The 18,257-nt window shown below is 41.8% G+C and overlaps 1 protein-coding gene across 2 annotated transcripts in view; it reads left to right on the top strand.

The window, feature by feature from the left end:
- The first annotated feature begins 292 nt into the window (after positions 1 to 292).
- gpc3 (glypican 3) overlaps positions 293 to 18,257 on the top strand; it is a 151,153-nt gene continuing 133,188 nt past the window's right edge. Inside the window, exons 1-2 of one of the 2 annotated variants that reach the window (XM_078169201.1) lie at positions 293 to 842; positions 14,490 to 14,651. In XM_078169201.1, the coding sequence (XP_078025327.1) occupies positions 686 to 842; positions 14,490 to 14,651 (319 nt within the window). In that variant the 5' untranslated portion in view covers positions 293 to 685. Of the gene's footprint in view, positions 843 to 3,165; positions 3,245 to 14,489; positions 14,652 to 18,257 lie in introns of those variants that run through there. The other variant, XM_078169202.1, reaches the window with a different exon arrangement.

Genomic DNA, 18,257 nt, shown 5'->3' with positions numbered 1-18,257 from the left:
CTTTGCTTTCTTTGTACACATTTCCAGTGCAGTGTTCCACCAGCTCTCTGTACACTTTCTCCATGTATTTGAATAATAAAAGCTCGTTTTCAGATCATATCCGATGCCTATGTGTCATTTTTATTGTAATATATGTGCATCTTCTGGCCACATTACGCGCCCCAGGTACTGCGCCCTAATTCCATCCTATAACACACACTGCCATTCATCTAACACGACAACAGCTCGTGCACTGCATCACACCCCCCTTCTATCTCCAGTCCTGCAGCCACGCAGGGCCAATGTATCAGCTCACATCACTACTATTACACGAGTGGAGATCTCTATACGCGCAGGTTCGCGCTGTGGCGCGCGCTTTTTAGGGGGTTGCGCGCGCATGTGTCAGGGGCTCGTTCATCTGTGCAGAGAGCTGAGAGTCAGAGCCGCGAGTGAAGAGGGACTCATAAGTTATCAGCATCGGAGGAGCTTCACCAACAAGCCCATCTGAGCAGGTTTCCAGGCGGACGCACCGCTGAGGAAGAGGAAAAAAAGACAGAAGCGGGAGGATGCTGATCGGAGCTGAGCCGGGAGCTGCAGCTTCACCTCATCAGCGCAGACACGGGATGCTCCTGTAACTTTTAATGTGTTGAAGTTCTGTTTGTTGCTCTCCTCTGTCCGGGTTTGGTTTAAGTGCCGCTTGCCTGCCATGCTCGGTCCCACAGTCCACAATGCGCTCTTTCTGTGCGCCTTCCTCCAGCTGTTCTCCCTGCCCGGCGGACAGGTGCCGACCTGCCAGGAGGTGCGCACAGTGTTTCAGTCTCTGCATCCGGGCTCCAAGTGGGTCCCCGAAACCCCGGTGTCAGGTAACTGTCATCAACGTCAAGCTTGTGCATGTAGCTTCATAGATTTTACGCACATGATGTGTTATAACTGCATCCTTACATTGTATTTCTGTAGGCTGAAACTGATTTCTGTTCTGACTTTAAACACCCAGATTTAATTCCACTGCTCAGTGTCAGAGGACATCACTTCTCTTAAGCCATCAAGCCTTTTTGCTCCCCACTCCAAGGCTGCTACTTCTCTAGTATCAGCAGTGAGAGCCTGCCCACACACACTCTTCATCCCTCTGGCTGGACATTTACCAACCTGCTGTGAAAACATTAAGTATCTTGTTAAAAATGCAGGTTGAATTATGTAAACCACCAGTTAGCTGTTAAATAACAGAATTGATTCCCTCCAGTATTGATCCAAACATGGAGCCAAGTATACTAACTTTGATTTGGTCAGTGCTCTGGAAAACTGAAAGCTGATATGAGCATCTTTTATTGCAGATATTTGCTTTGTGGGTTTGAGTCTTCTGCTAAAGTTTGAGGGTTTCTGTTCAGCAGATGATGATGGACTGCACACAAAGAAAAAGATCTGCACTCTTCCTTTGTGAGAGTTGATTAATAGTCGTAGTCAGGCTGGGCTCTTGGCAGCTTTTCCTCTGCCACATTGTCATAGAATATAGATTAGTGGTGTGATATTAATTGTGACCACCCTGGAAACAAATCTGGATAGATACAATCATCCAAAGGGATAATTATTGTTCCCTGGGGCTCAAATGTCACTGACTCTGCCTCGGTTGAGGAAGGAACGTATGTTGAGAAAAGTGACTTGACTTTTGAGACATGAGGAAAATCTCTCAGAGCTAATGGTGAAATAATTCAGGTGTTTGCAGGATAGAGGAGCAACGAGAAGACTATTTTGCAGAACACAGCATGTCTGTGCACTGCTGGAGCCTGTTGCATGCATTCTGATTCAGTATGAAAATGGAGATCCCTCTCGTGTGGCTGATTCACAGCCAGCTGCAAATGTTAATTGGGTGTTTTGGTGTCATGTCAGCACGGGGAAGTGCTCCAGGTTAACAGTTTTCTGTCCATTCTCAGCATGCAATTCTCACACGACTCACCCCCACCTGATTCAAAGAGGTTTACCAAATACTGCTGAATGTTCTGTGAACACGGATGAGTGTAATGAATCACAAAATGATTCAAACCAAACAGCAGGAAAGATGTGCGCCGCACTTTGAGGCATATTTTGTCATGCTCCCTCTACTTCTTATTAATCTCCTATCTGTGGGTGCACACAGCTCCAACTGCTGAGCCCTTCATCTCTCTGTGCATCCATCTTTAATCGCACACCCTCCACTCAGGCCATCAAGCATTCTATCTGCCAGTCAGAGGGGGGAATCATTGTAGCAGGCCAAGAGAAATATTTAACCCCCCCCCCCCCCCCCCCCCTTCAAATGTGAAGCAGAGCGGCCCAGCTGTGCACCTTCACTGAGGAATCAGCCCGAGCTGGACTCCCTGCACTCCAGGCATCACAAAACCATTACTTACCCTGGAAATCAATCCACCAGTCAGCCAAAGGACAATCCATCCTGGCCAGTTAAGAGGTAGTTTGGTTTACACAGTCCCATGATGCCTTCGGCTACTCTGTTGCAGATTAATTGCTAGTTTTATTAAGTGAGCTGGTAGTACAGTGCTCTAAGTGACTGATGATGAAGCACCAAATTCATTCATGTCGGTTTTCCAGGGAAATGGATGGCCCGTCTGTACAGGGCCTCACATGGTACATACATACATCATACACCACAACATAACTACATGAAAGACATCCACATTTATACACACTTACCTTGACACATAGCACCTACACATGCCAGTAACTGGTGTGATTTGTTGAGCTGAGGGGATGAAACTTCTGCCATAGTGTGTACAGTAAATACTTTTGAATATAATATTGTGTTTTCAGGTCCTGCTGTATCTGACTCGCCTAACAGCTCAAAAAACATATGTAATCCTTGTTTTACAAACTAGGTTTCCTAATTTTATGAATAGCTTAAAAGAACATTCATTACCTCTGTTTTGGGTTACAGAAGTAACCCCAGATGTAAAACATTTAATATTCCTCAGTAGTTTGTCCATTAGAGGTGTACCATCCCAACTCTAATTGACCTTAAACAAGTATTTAGGCTGGATGCAGTAAAAAGACACGCATCCTTTTGAAATTGGTGTTCCATGACCAGAGAAAACAGAGGAAAGGGGCGGTGATGTATGCGGTTGTTCGAGGGAGAAAAAAAAACTACACCTACCAGAATGCACTGCAGCGGAGCTATAACCGCTCTCACTGGTGGGTGACGTAATGTGAGCTTAGCCGTTTGGACACAGAAAACAAAATGGCAGCTGGCTGCTAACAAACGGTCCCGAACTACAGTTAAACGGTAAGCTAACATTTCTGAAAACATGTAAGGTGAGAAATAGACAACGCAGTAACATAATCTTTGTTTATATTTTGTCAGCACTGCATAGTTTTAATGTTTGGGCTCAGTTTTTTAGCCTCTTTTTACAATACAGGAAACAGTATGACGGTCGCTTTGCCTCACAGATCTCATGTAACAGGCACAAACTGGACACTAAAATATGTAACTAGAGAGATTTGGGTCGAGAAAATGGCAATATAGCAACAGAATCTTGCCTAGCTTTACAGTTTGATCTGAGGTTGGTCTGGTTCTGTAGGCCTAAAGTTAGTCTATGTGTCTGTGGTGGCGAGCATCCAAAAATGAGCAAGTACAATCTGTCGCTCCAGGAACAGCATTGCAGCCCTGATACTGTGTCCTTCCTGGATGCGATGCAAGTGTGCCTCAGTGACTAAATCAGTTTGGTTGAACTGTTTTCTATTCGGCTGTACTAACTTCCCATGAGCAACACAGCGCCATGCAGTGCACCATTTTGAGCTGATTTTTTTTTTTATCAGATGCCCTGTTTCTATCTTTACTTTTATTGTGTGACTCATGTTGGAAGTGCCCCAATGGTCGAGGACCGGCTGATTCATGAGGTTTAAATGAGGAGTTACCCACAGGATAGTCTCTATATACAGACTCTACATTCAGTGAATGTAGAGTCTGTAGGCAAACCCCGGAGATCTTGCCTCCGGAAGGAGAGCGGAAGAGCCCTGGTTTCCGGTGCTAGGCTGTTTGTAGTCCGCGTGATATTGATCAATCACGTTTGAGCCGGCTGCAGTTATCCAGGATAAACGGTCTGTGGTGAACTAACGAGGCGGAACATAATTGGCGTCATTGCAAACTCTGAATCCATTGCAATGGTTCAGCATATTTACTTATATATAAATGGAAGTCGGAAACCGGAATGCCAAAGGCCCAATTCCAATCCGATCCCTTACAGACTCACTGACTTAGAGGCGCGTTCATGTGAAGTGCAAGAGTGTGTGAGGGCTGTCCCATTGTCAAATCGTCAAGTCAGAGAGTCAGTGAGTGAGCCCTTTATGCCCCCTTACCATAGGTCAGCATCGATGCAGACTTACGGTAAGGAAATTACCCACAGTTCATAGCGTTGTGACGTCAAATACAGGGGTTGCCCTCGGAACACCGGAAGTGTTATTAAAAAAAAACGAAAACACGGTCGGCAGATTTGCAAACGGTAACATTATGGAAGGAGAGCGAAAAAACAGATAGATAAACAATGAAACATTACCTTAACAAGGATTTAAGATGGTACATAAACACACATGAAGTCAGAGGAATACCAGTGGTTATATTCCACACACAAAGAATATATATATATATACACTCACACACACATATATAGATATATAGATAGATAGATAGATATGTATAGATATATATGTATAGATATATATTCTTTGTGTGTGGAATATATGCTGACAATAACGGATAAATGATCATGCCCAGAGCTGCCAATGTTAACAACATTTTGTAGAGAGGGGGATAAGTGCTGTCCCATTCCTATTTGTAGCATCCGGAGCCCTTTCAGACTCTCACACTCAATCACTTACAGGTGATGTCAGTTAAGTCAGTGAGGGTTCAGGGCTTGAGTCTTTAGGGGCCAGATTGGAATTGGGCCAAAAAATCAGGGTTCTGCCCCCAGAGGCTGTATCTCCGTTTTCCGGAAGTCAGACACCGAATACAGCCAATGGGTTCCGAGAATGCCTACAGGATACCTCCTTGTTTTACAACAGAAACCTAAATAAGTTGGCAACAGCTGGAGGGAGGTCACCAGGATGATGAACAGTTCTGGTAAGAATTGTGTGGTATGCTAGCAAGTTAGCTTGTTTTACAAAGTGGAGATGGTGGTATGATAGTATGGGAGCTACAACAATAATACCTATAAATTACCCGCAATAGTATTGTTGTAAATAACAATGATAAGGAAGTACGTACTTACCCATCTATTTAGTGGTTTCAGTGGTAAGTGGTTTGTTTAAATGATGTGATAGAGTTCCATATTTAAGGATCCTGTGTGGACAGAGCACATCCAGTGTAATGCAATGCGATGTGATAGTCTGACGCTCACATCCAGTCAGGACACGGTGTGAGAGAAGAGGAGCAGGGAGATCAGGACACTTGTAAGATGGAGGGAAGTTTACCACAGTTCATTTACATGTAACACCCACACTGTTAACAAAGCTGGTTGAAATTTGGCAAAGTGCCCCTGTAAACATGACTTTATGGCAACAAGATGAATATTTGTTCATGCTTATCCCATATAACATATAAAACATGAAATATCTCCTTATTTTTGACAATGGGAGGGGTTACCGCTTCAATATATTTCTACTCACTGGATTTTCATAATGTCAGAAGAAAATGAAAAAATGTTATTGCTGTTATTATACAGCAGCGCAACAACAAGGAACAAAAGCCAGTGTCAGCATGTGGCTTATTATTAGATTCCTAATTAGACAGACCTTATATAAAACGGCTCTTATAGATTTTAACAATTGTCCCATTGAGCCACATGTGACAAAGAGTTCTGTATTTAGATGTGTTGTAACAGTGAGACTTAAACATCGGAGGAGAAATGCCTCTCTCTGTATGCATACTGTTAGCACTTGGAATGACATAGAACAATTCCTGATATTCTTCAGACTTCATTATCCCTCACAACTGGTGGTGTCATAGAGGGTATACGCAGGTATATGGGGCATACCCACCTCACTTTCCGGCCATTTACAGTATACCCACCTATCAGCCAAAAAGCTATTGGTATATAAAGAGAGCATACCCACTTCCTCCTCACCTAATCACCTACCCAGTAATACACCCGCCTCATCAACTGCCACTACACCACTGCTCACAGAGATCTCATGACAGCACTTTGGGAACTACTGTTGTAAAATATACAGTCATGGGATGTGATTTTAGGACCACAGTACTGCAAGTGCATGAGACATAGGTTGCAACAGATTAAATTGTAAAAGAAATACAGTGCTTAAATTTACAGAGAGAGATAGAAAGACTTTTTTTAAAAAATGTATCCCTAAAATCACTTGAGCTAACCATGACATGATGTGGCCCTGACCGTGCCACAAGACGTCTTACAATAAAATACTGAAGTCTGTTCACATTGACACAAATGGTTTTTGTAACTATGAGGCATGAATCCAGAGAAAAGTGATGTTGACCTTGTAAAGTTTTTGATTGGTTTGATGGAATAATGTGAAGTAACAGTGTTCTCCAACCTTTAGGGCTTGATGTCTGCTTTCAACTAGTTGTCAGTGGTTGTGTATTTCCACCAGTTGTAACCAGTTTAAGCAAAGAGAATGATTCATGAATCATTTTCAGGAGCAAAATTATCCAGTAAATCCCATGTATATAGGCAGAGATTAGATGAAAGTCCGAAAAAAAGTAAAGATAATCTGCTTTCTTATTCTGTTGGGACCCTTCAGGTCTCTCTTGCGACTTTGTGTGAGAGTCCTGAACCGCAGGTTGGGATCCACTGGAATAATCTAATATTGATTTATTGTTTTTCAGTGTGCGTAAATATAGCATAAATAGTTGCATTACCAATCATTATATCATCAACAATAATCGCATTCAGTGCTTTCAGTCATTCTTACAAACAGGGATAATATATTCTGTTTTGCAGAGGATTTTTATGTGTAGATCCACATACAAGTGGTTATTGCAAAATGTTTCATTATTCTCCACATGAATAAATTATACTCCATTTTTTCACTTGAAAAATGTGCATTGTTTAAAAAAAGTGACATATATTAAACTTTCCAGGCATGTTTCACTGTATTTTATCATGTCCTTTGTATCCATGGGTGACATTGAAATGCCTTTCATCATCCTAAACAATATTTAAGCAAAGCATAAAAATTTAAAAAGTAATATCCTGAATGAGACAGAGTTACAGTGCCAGGCTCCTACTTTAGGTAGGATTTACATAAATTTTAGCTCTTCCTCTTCTGTCTTAATGAGCTTTTGTTTTACATTTTACAAAAGCATGAAATATGCAGCTGCTTCTCATATATTTAGTACAAATTTGGTCCTATTTTTTGGTCATCTATAATATATCTTTGTCATTAATTTATACAGAATGAGCTGAAGGTTTTCACTCACGGTAATTGTTCTGAACTTTGTGCCTGCTAAAAATTTGGCCAGTAAATGTGAAACGGGGGGACTTGCTGGGCAGCCTAATGCAACATGAGGTCTTCATTGAAGCATACAGCTAATGAAAGATTGATGGACTTAAATGTTGAAGATGGCTTGCTGTGATTTGACTGAAGGAAGTATCACTTTCTGTGTCTGTGTGTGTGTGTGTGTGTGTGTGTGTGTGTGTGTGTGTGTGTGTGTGTGTGTGTGTGTGTGTGTGTGATGGGGAGCCGTGAAGTAGCCTGTATTGATATGGTGTATCATGTGGGGGAGGTGGCTGATTCAGAGAGATGTCCGCAGGAAGGCAGAGCAGAATTCTAATAATGCTGCATGTGGTGCCAGGGGGCGAAACACCAAAATACAAAAGCTTAACTTTTTCTTTCCGCCAACATGATTCAAAAGGAGCGAGTGCAGAGACACGACATTATAGCGGAGATATGAGGAAAAACAAACGGCTGCAGGAGCACCACTCACGTCTTTGTTGTGGCTGTTGCTGTGGGTGGTTGTGGTGTCTGAAGGTGAAATGGAGGCTGGGTGTCAGTTCACTCCATCGCCTAGTCATGTATGTGTGAGAGGCGCTCGAGCAACACCGAGCACTTACCCCGGGACATGAGTGTGAAAGCAGCTCCATCAGTGTCAGCGGCGGTTTGAGCAGAGGATGCGGTGGATCTCTGACAGCAGCAGCTGACCTGATTCATGAGAGGAGCATCAGATTCTCACTAAATGGAAGAATAGTACTAGTTTGCTGGAGGCTGAGCTGACAGCTGCCACTTATCTCAAAATCCTGAGCAGTGGTTCTTTGTCTGAGCTGAAACAATTATAGTTTCAGGTTGTTTGATACTTTCGAGCAGGATACCGAAAAAAAGATCAAGGAGATGTGGACTTCTTGTCGGGGTGGGAATCACCAGAGGCCCCACGATACGATATTATCACGATACATTATTATGGTGATTTTAAACATGTTGCAATATGCTGAGTATTGCAGTAAATATATTTATTACCTTTTTCAGTGGCAAATTAAACTTTGTCAACATCAACGGTTTTATCAAATGAAATAAAGTAGTTACTCTGCTTATCTCACTTCATGTGTCTAGTAAACTGAAAAAGCATCTGATTGTATTATTCTAGTAGGCTACCAAAAGTTTATTTCGTATTTGTAATATTGATAATTTATATAATAGAAAAATCAATACTTGGTGTACGTGTAACAATATATTGCCATATAAAAATATTGTGATACTGTGCTGTATCGATTTTTTCCCCCCACCCCTACTTCTCAGTTATTATAGCTGCAGGGTCAGGTCACCTAAATATGGAGGCAAATAAGAGACATAAATATTTGAATTTTAACAATTCTAATTTGAAATTCTAATTTGAAATCCATGTATCTGAATTGATTTGCTTTAAATTCATGGAACTTTTAGATTTTAATTTGACCAATTGAAATTTGAGCTACCTGAAATTGAAATTTGATTTTTGGACCTAAATTTGTGAACATTGGGGAAAAAAGAAAAAAAAAATCAAATTCAGCTTTTGAAATTGCAAATCAAGATATTTTCATATTTTAATTTCCGAGAGGTTAATTCAGAACAAATACATTGAGATACATGGTATGAATTCAGTCGTGTTTAAATTTCAGTATTAAAGGTCAAGTGTGTAAAATTTAGGGATGATTTAGTGGGACTTAGTGGTGATTATTGCCACCTACAACTTCTCCTGGTTAGAATTCCTTCAGTGTTCATTGTTCATGGGTTTTTTAACAGGAGCCGAATTACCTGCAGAGGTCTCGTACTCTCCAAAACAAATGGACCAGATGGTTGAAACTGTAAAAACAGGGAATAAAGCAGTTTGATGTTCAAAAAATTTCTGTTTTTCTGACGCTCTCCTCTCAGAGAGGCTTTGAAGTACGATGGTCATCTTGAAAGCGCGAATGGCCCTATCTAAAGCCAGTGTCTGGTATGTCCATTCTGGGCTAGTCTAGGAACATGTTGGTGCAACTTACTGATCGCCATAGACACAGATTCACTCCTTATGTAGATATAAACGGCTCATTCTAAGGTAACGAAAGCACAGCTGGTCCTATTTTCAGATGATGAAACAGTAGAGAAAACATTATATTCTATTCTGTTTCTGCCAATACGTCCTTCTGTATCCTCCACACTGGACCTTCAGGGGCTGTTAAATACAACTATTTATGTCTCTCATTTGCTATCTTATCTGAGTTTGTTGTTTATCATGAGAAACTGAACAACAAAGAACAAACACTCCTGCTGTTTAAATGACCCCAGACATGACTAATAAAGTTAAAATAAAGTTGACCCAAAGAGAGGTCTTTTTGTCCAATATAGCACCAATCTGTTTTCTTTTTTCTTTTTTGAAGCACTTCTGTTTAATGAAGGGCTCTTGTGTTTGCTGCCTTATTGTTTTGTGTACACTTAGAAAAGAAAATCTGAGATCAGGCTCTTGCACATTTATTCTTCCAGCTTTCACATTATTGCTTCATCAAACAACTTAAAGTAGAGCAGTCAGCAAAGCACTAAAAATACTTAAAACAACTGTAATCCCCAGTAGCTAATGATATTATTATTCCTTAGGTTGGTTGTAAATTGCACTATCTTCATTTCATTTATTGTCTCTACAAAGTGACACTGGCTTATTTTGCCCTGGAGAGGAAGCCAAGCAGTCCCACATGCTTCCACTCGACACTGGTAGTTGATGTATAATTTATGCTTGTAATGAACAGCTTTTAACATATTCTATATCTTAATACAACTTGTTTTTCCCCCATGGTCTTCATCATTAAACTTGCATAGTGATAGCTTTCTAATTGGTGCTGGGAAACTAAGAGACACATAGTGTATGTGTGGCTGCCCCAGTTCCCTTGGCTTTGAGTCCCCGAGCTTGTTAAAGATGTGAGGGGAGGGACTCTGTGTAGCTTACACAGGACCGTTTGAGCCCCTGCTGGAGTTTTCACCCTTGGCATTGCAACAGAAACTTTCTGTCATGAGAGGAGCAACGAAGTATCGTCAGATAAGGCTGTGACAAACCGAAGGGCGATCAATGCTTTTTTAAGAAGGCGTTCAAAGACCTTGACACTCATGAAAAGCAGCAGCTGCTCTGCATGTTGAATTGACTGGCCCACCATTTCAGGGTATTGATTGAAAGTTGGTAATAATTTAAAGGCGTCACCTTGGACTGAGATTGTATGTTCTGGAAATTTACATCTAAATTGCTCCTAGCCTTGCACCTTGTCTCTCTTCATTTTGTTTGCGAGAAGTGGCCATCAGGACACAAAAATTGACTAATTAACCAGTAACAGACTGATAGAAAGGTGCTCTCGGGGCCCGATAGCTATTAAGCTCAAGGTAGGTGAAGTGAAACAAGCTCTGAACAAAACTGCGCAGGGATGACAAGGAATATAAAAAAGAGGGGGGGCGGGGGGGTGGCAGGAGCTGAGCCTAAAGCAAAGAGGAGAAGCAGGAAGCTTATTCCCAAGTGATCTGTCAGTCAGAAAGAAGGCTTTATTTAGACGGTGTGATTTTATTATTTGTGAAACTCTACAGGGAATCATTTTCCTGTCGAATCCCTCACTTCTTTCTCACCACAGTGGAACTTCTGTAATGAAACACATTTATCATCTGCAAAACGACAAACGTGCAGATGAAACTGTCCGTTTCTCCTGAGATAATTGCTAAATCCCCGTCTCCTTCCTGCACCGGCCCGCGCTCACCTCACCTATGGTGCTATTGACAGCTTAATAATTTTGCCCCTGCAAGTCTGAAATTAGCTTGATCTTATCTGTCAGGAGCCCTTTGTCGGTATTGATTTAAGATATTAAGCCTGTCAGTATGCATACAAAAGGTACTGTGTGACAGTTTTATTGCCTGTTTCACTCATTAGACTCCACACCTTAAACCCTGATGGGCGTCAGGAGTGAGCGAGGAGTTTAGCTGTTCTCTATTTGACTCCCCAGTACTTATTAATTATCGAGACTGTCATTCTGTTGCATCTCCTGCTAGTTTAACTTCCCTCCATGCCTGCTGTTTTCATTGTTACACTGTGAGCTCTGTTTCTGAGGATCTATTGTTTGAAGATCTCAAAGAGACAAAGCCTCAAACCAATAGAGAGATTCACTTTTCATATTAAGATAAACCCCACGTCTCTGACAAAAGCCTTTCCTCTGTCTTTTGACACGCTTGTTATCAAGACTTTCCTGATATATATATATATATATATATATACATTCACAATCCGAGCCCTCCCGTCCAAATTAATCTCCCCGCTTCCGTCTCTTTATCCTCTGCATCCCGACCAGCAGCAGCTGAAGCTGGCAGACTTTCCTGACATTTGTTTACCACGCCATCAATCAGGCCCTTGTCACTGACGCCTCGCAGGCAGCAGATCCTGCAGACAACTCCTAGACGACGCTGCTTGGCATGTTACGACTGCAGCCTCCGCTGAAGCTTTCAGCGGCCACATGGGACGGAGACAGAGAGGGGAAGCACTAAGGAGAGGGAGCTCCTCTTTGTATTTAAACATCACATGGTTGTGGCCTATTTATGTCTGTGTGATGTCTGTGTGTGCATCCTTTTAGAGGAGCGATTTGGGAAAAAGATGGAAATTTATAGCTTCTGTATAGAAAGTACGTATTCCCCTGGACCTTTCTTTTTCAATAGAGGTGTTCTGACACAGAACTGTGATAACTGCAACATAAATCTGTAGTTCCTTCTTCTGTAAAGGCATCATTAAAGCTGTGGTTGGTAACTTTTAGAAACAATAGCTTGTCATATTTGCTGAAACTATAGTCTGAAGAAAAAAATCATATTCCTCTACCTACTTTATTTCCTTGAAGCACTTCTACTGGCCTTACTGCATTTGGAAGAAAACAAACAGTCAGAGCCGAGGAGACGCTAAAGCAGCTGTCAGTCATGTTAATCAGGGTTGGAAATTAACATTCTTGTCCACCTGACACTGTAGCTGGTGGATTCCAAAGTCTACCAGCCACTCAAAAGATTACCATTGTTTTCTTGGCTGGTGAGTTAACAAAATCTAGCAGGCACTTGTGTATTTTATGGTGCTAATTTCCAACCCTGATGTTAATAGCTGCTCTTGAAGTGCAGTCAAACTGTCAAACACATGGATGTATAAAGACAACTGGATACAGTGTTGGAGGCAGGGCTCTGTTCATTCCTGTGAAAGTTGCTCAGTGGGGCATGAAGCCAGAAACATTCAGTTGCCGCATTTAAAATAACTCGGATGATGCTCCTGGGTCATTGGGCCCTTAGAGCAAGCATACTAGAGACTTCCGTCTGCCCAGCTGGCTACTTCTGGTCTTCTAGACTTTTCGGATCTTATCGGACCTAATGGATCAAATCCTGATAGTGATTTCACAGTGGTTATGAAGCTAAAAAAAAAATAATCTACTGATTTACAGCAGTCTCTCTTGCCATGTTTGGAAGTCTTTTTGGGCCCAATGGCATCATGTGACAGACTTGAAAGTTGTAGTTCCACTGTTTGGCCACCATAAAAATTGGCTTCAGAGCCCAGCACACTTCCTGGGGGCCTGGTCAAATTGCAGCACTGATCAAATATGAATCAAGATTTTGTTACTGCATTGCTTATTTCTCTCTTCAGATGTTTTCAGAAACATACTGTACTGTTTGCAGTGCCGGTTTCCAGCATCGCGGTCACGAACTTTCTCATTTTACAGCTAAACTGTACACTAAAGTATGTTTCTGAGAGCATTTGAGGAAAGTAATAGACAATGTAGTGACAGAATCTTGATTCATGTTTGATTCATATTTTGACCAAAGTTCACAAGCAGTAATTAACATGATTGACAGCTGTGTTAGAGACTCCTCAGCCTTGTTTGGTTGTTTTTTAGTGCGCAGCAGCAGATTAAATAACCTTAAAATTTTTCAATGCATCTCATGGTATTGGATCAGTGCATTTACTTGCGTACCTGCCAGTCTTTCTCTCAGAATATAATAACAGTTTCAGGAGATATGACATAATTATTTTAATATAAAAGACCAACTGTAGCTTTAAAAACCTAATTAATTAGAATTACAGTATTTTTTTTCAAACTTAGATTTTGTACTTCTTGTAGCATTGCTATGACACTGTGATAGTAGAGGCATGTCCTCGTAATAAAACAAGAAAGAATGGCTCTTTGTAAAAGATGTCCTCCAGTGCATCATCACACAAAACTGCAGTTCATTCACCAGCACTTTTGCAGCAGCTGAGCCACCTCCTCTATCCTTGATCAGACTCAATTCTAACCGCGTAGTCTTTATCTGCCTCCTCTCTGGGATTTTTTTCAAATTGAATTAATTTCTTCAGGGCATTTGTTCTTTGATCCGGTTGTGTACGGGCTACATCGGAGCAATTAAACATCCTTGTCACCTTTGCCTTCACTGGCTTACATCTGCACCTTTCAAAAGAACTCTGGGAATCCAATTATTTCTCATCTCTGTAAACAACCTGTAATGTCAGTGGCCAGGTGCAAAAATGTTGTTTCATCACCTTCGATCTTACTCGTGGCTGTTTTTTTAATGTCATGTATATAGTGAAAGCATGCTGAAACCTGGGTTTGTTTGTCTGCACACTGAACTGCTTGGGGCTCTCATCTTTGTGCCAAAAAAATACTTTTTTTTGATCCTCGGTGAGAAAAGTGTAGCCTGGAGTGGTGGGAAACTTCCTGTTGACCAAATTGATCTCTGAGGAGAACAACACAGTCATGGTGTATTGCTTCAACATGCATCAAAATGACTGTTTTTTTTTTCAGCAGCAATTTATTTTTGACTTCAGCCCTGCTAAATAACACTGCCTCTACATAATGATCACACGCTCATTAAGGCTGTGGAATCTGCTGTAGATAGTGTTTCCTGTGTTTAGCATGCAGAGGATGCAGCTGAATCTTTTTTTTGTGTGTGTGTGAAGGAAGGGGCTTCTGGTTTTTGGAAAATTAAACAAAAGTGGCTTTGCAGCTCCCTCCCTCCCTCTGCTCATCCAGACTCCTGTCCTGTCTCTGCTGATTTCCTGCCAGGTGCGGATCTCCAGGTTTGCCAAACCAAAGGCCCGACCTGCTGTTCCAAGAAAATGGAGGAGCGGTATCAGGTAGCTGCACGCAGCAACATGGAGTCTGGTCTGCAGGTTGTCAGTGCTCACCTCAAACGTCTTATCATCCAGAACGCCGCCATATTCCAAGGTAAGCAGTGAGCATAGTTTGTCTCAAACAGACAAAATGTTTTTGCATAGTGAAAAAAAGTACCGCCATGATTACAATTTCAAACAGTTAATTGACGTCCTCAAATCGACAGTCAGTATCCGCTTTCTTGGCTACACATCCCTGTTCATGTCAGCAGCTCACTCCTCCAGACGGTGAGTCACGTATAAATAAAGCAAAAGCATAATGCACGCAGACAGGGATGAGACGCTCAGCTGCTGTTCAACTAAATGTTAGAATGGCAGAGACGTGTGGTTAAAGTGACTTTAGATGTAGTGTGGTTGTCGGTGCCAGACATGTTGTTCCAGAAAGTGACAGCCTCCTGAGATTTGGCGCACTGCAGTCAGTGATGACTGTTATTCACAGAGTGGAAAACGCCAGTCAGCAGTGGTCCTGGGAAGCACTCAGATGAGAGAGGTCAGAGTAGAGTGACTGGTGTGACTGGTTCTAGCTAACAGATGTATGCAGAATAACAGCTCAGTGCAACGGTGCTATGAAAAATACACGAATCGTCAAAGCTGGAGACACCGAGGTTTGACTGCTGTCAGCTGAGAACATGAGGATGAAGGTACAGGAGGCAGGTGACTGCTGAAAGTGAATGACTGAGCAGTGGATTGACACCTGGGCTAACAATGCTGGAAGCAGATATATTATAAAAGTCAGCAGGAGCTGTGTGACAACATTAAATCAGCATTTCCTTGCTGAATTGTCGCTTTAAAGAATGGAGACTGCTCTGAGCTACCTTGCCTCTTTTCTCTCTTTTTCCATAGTCTTGGATGAACCCAAGTTTCTCAAAGTTCCCTTCAAAGTTCTCAAGTGTTTGAGAAAACCTTGACTCAAGCAGCAACAAAGGCCTTTCTTTAACCCCTGATTATTCAAATAAAGCAATAATTCAACGTCTTGGGAACTGTGTTGTTTTCTTAAAGTGAGATGAGGAGGTTGTTGTGACAGTCCAGCCTATAATTTAAATATGAAGCTAGAGCCAACAGCAGACTAGGTTCGCTAAGCAAACACCACCTCTAAAGATACCTTTAGAATCTTTAGCATAGATGTATAATAATAACTAGATACTGGACTCTAAGATGACACTATTCAGTCCAGTGGAGTTGCTTGTCTGGTGCATAAATGGTTTCTAGCTTCTGATATGCTGCCCACTGAATATATGCAGTAGTATCTCTCCCGCTGGGCCCGCTGATGAGTTACTGCCTGGCTCCTAGACATAGACTTACATTATGATGACAGATTTTTAAATCACGTTTCTCAGTTTGAGAGAAGTATTACAAATAGAGGAGTTATAATTGACCTTGTTTGCAGTTGGAGGTGTCTTGTCAGCAACAGATGTGTCTTATGATGGTGGTCTATGGGGAAATACCTTTTGGGCCGCAGGGGATTTTTTTGCTGTGATACCTCAAGTAGCCACTTGGAAAAATTGGATGCTAGGCTGAGTGGGGTATTGGGGGTCCTTGTCTTAAGAGATGCTGATACATAATCCTTGTTGCCTTTGGAGAGAGCCAGGCTACCTGTTTCCAGTCTTTTAGCTAACCTGGATCAATCTTTTCATGTAGCTCTCTGCAAGAAAGTGGATAAACTTCTTTCTCAAAATGTCAAACTATTCCTTTAAAACACATATTTGACTGTTAACAGCCACAAAATGACAGTGCATGGACAAAAATAGCCTTTTTGCTAGCCCTGACACATGCTCCTTTTGCACTGGTAGAGTATTGTCCACAAGAGTTAAAAAGCCTTTGTTTTCATGACTGCTTTGTTTTCTACATGATAGAAGGCACATAGCCATATTAAAAAAGGCTTTCAAATAATAACACTATGAAAAGTTCAATTCTCACGCAACAGAACACACCTTCGTTCAGTTCAGTTCACTCAGGTGTTTTGCTGCAACACCCTCACAGGGTCTGGTGACAGCTAGCTTATGGTGGCTAATGTTAGCTGTACTGGTAACATTACTGAGTCAGTTCATGAAGTTTTTCTACTCTTCCTTACTTACTTACTTACTTACTCGATGACTCTGCTATAGTTGGATGTATCAGCAAGGGTGATGAGGATGAGTACAGGGCTGTTCTGGATAACTTTGTCACATGGTGTGAGCAGAACCATCTGCAGCTCAACGTGGCAAAGACAAAGGAACTGGCTGTGGATCTGAGGAGGACCAAGACACCGGTGACCCCTGTTTCCATCCAAGGGGTCAGTGTGGACATTGTAGAGGACTATAAGTACCTGGGGGTACACATTGACAGTAAACTGGACTGGGTTAAGAACACTAACGCTTTCTACAGGAAGGGCCAGAGCCGTCTCTATTTTCTGAGGCGACTGAGTTCCTTCAACATCTGCCGGACTATGCTGAGGATTTTCTATGAGTCTGTGGTGGCCAGTGCTATCCTCTATGCTGTTGTGTGCTGGGGCAGCAGGCTGAGGGTGGCGGACGCCAACAGACTCAACAAACTGATCCGCAAGGCCAGTGACGTTGTGGGAACGGAGTGTGACTCTCTGATGGTGGTGTCAGAGAGGAGGATGCTGTCTAAGCTACGAACTATCTTGGACAATGTCTCACACCCACTCCACCATGTGCTGGTCAGGCACAAGAGTACTTTCAGTGGGAGACTCATACCACCAAGATGTACCACTGAGCGCCACAGGAAATCATTCCTGCCTGTGGCCATCAAACTGTACAACTCCTCCCTCTGAGTGGCCCTGAGACTTTTTCACACACTGCAATAATTTAATTTATCTTGTGCAATAACCCCATTCACCCTGACTGTTTATATTCTGTTTGTGTAAATTTTGTTTACAATATATATATATATGTATGTATATATATATATATTTATTTATGTTTATGTTTGTTAATAATTCCTGTTTATTAAACTATATATTTGTTAATACTATTGTTTAAATTTCTTATATTTTCATGTACCTTTCCTCTCTTGCAAGGAGCACCTGTAACATAAATAATTTCCCCTCGGGGATCAATAAAGTATTTCTGATTCTGATTCTGATTCTTATTACTATGGGGTTTTTTTTGTTTGTTTTGTTTTGGGGGGTTTTAGCATTTGCCATCATGTTGCCATTTCTACTTTACAGCAAACGTTACTCTGGCTCATTTTCAACAAAAACTTTTTGAAGTGACGATTGTAAACTTTAAAAACTGGTTTCAAGTAAACTGGACAACAAAGGAGTAAACAACTCTTCCACAGCGCAGCCATATTAGCAACAGATGTTTTGAAATATCCCTTTCACTGTTAATGTTGAGCTTTTGTTATCACGCTACACAGGCCTTCGCAATCCAGCGCAGCAGCTCTGTGTACTGTCTCGGGGTTTCCACTTGAAGTGGGATGTGCAGACTCACTGGGCCATCTTTTTTGAGAGTACACACTCATGGGTTGTGAAACGCAGCACCATCCTGACATGCCAATTAAAACTCAAGGTTTAATGGGAACCGTGGGGTTTGCTTGACTTGGTTGTTACGCACTAACTATGTTAGAGACTGCCGCTGTGGTTTGGCTGCACTTTCCTAGAAGGGGTTCAATGCTAATTGCTTTAGCATAAGGCTTCAGAGAACTCCCCAAACAGCCC

This window comes from Epinephelus lanceolatus, chromosome 7 (genome assembly GCF_041903045.1).
Source record: "Epinephelus lanceolatus isolate andai-2023 chromosome 7, ASM4190304v1, whole genome shotgun sequence".
NCBI lineage: Eukaryota > Metazoa > Chordata > Actinopteri > Perciformes > Serranidae > Epinephelus > Epinephelus lanceolatus.
Note: the sequence above shows the minus strand (reverse complement) of the source record. Positions and strands in the feature narration are given on the sequence as shown.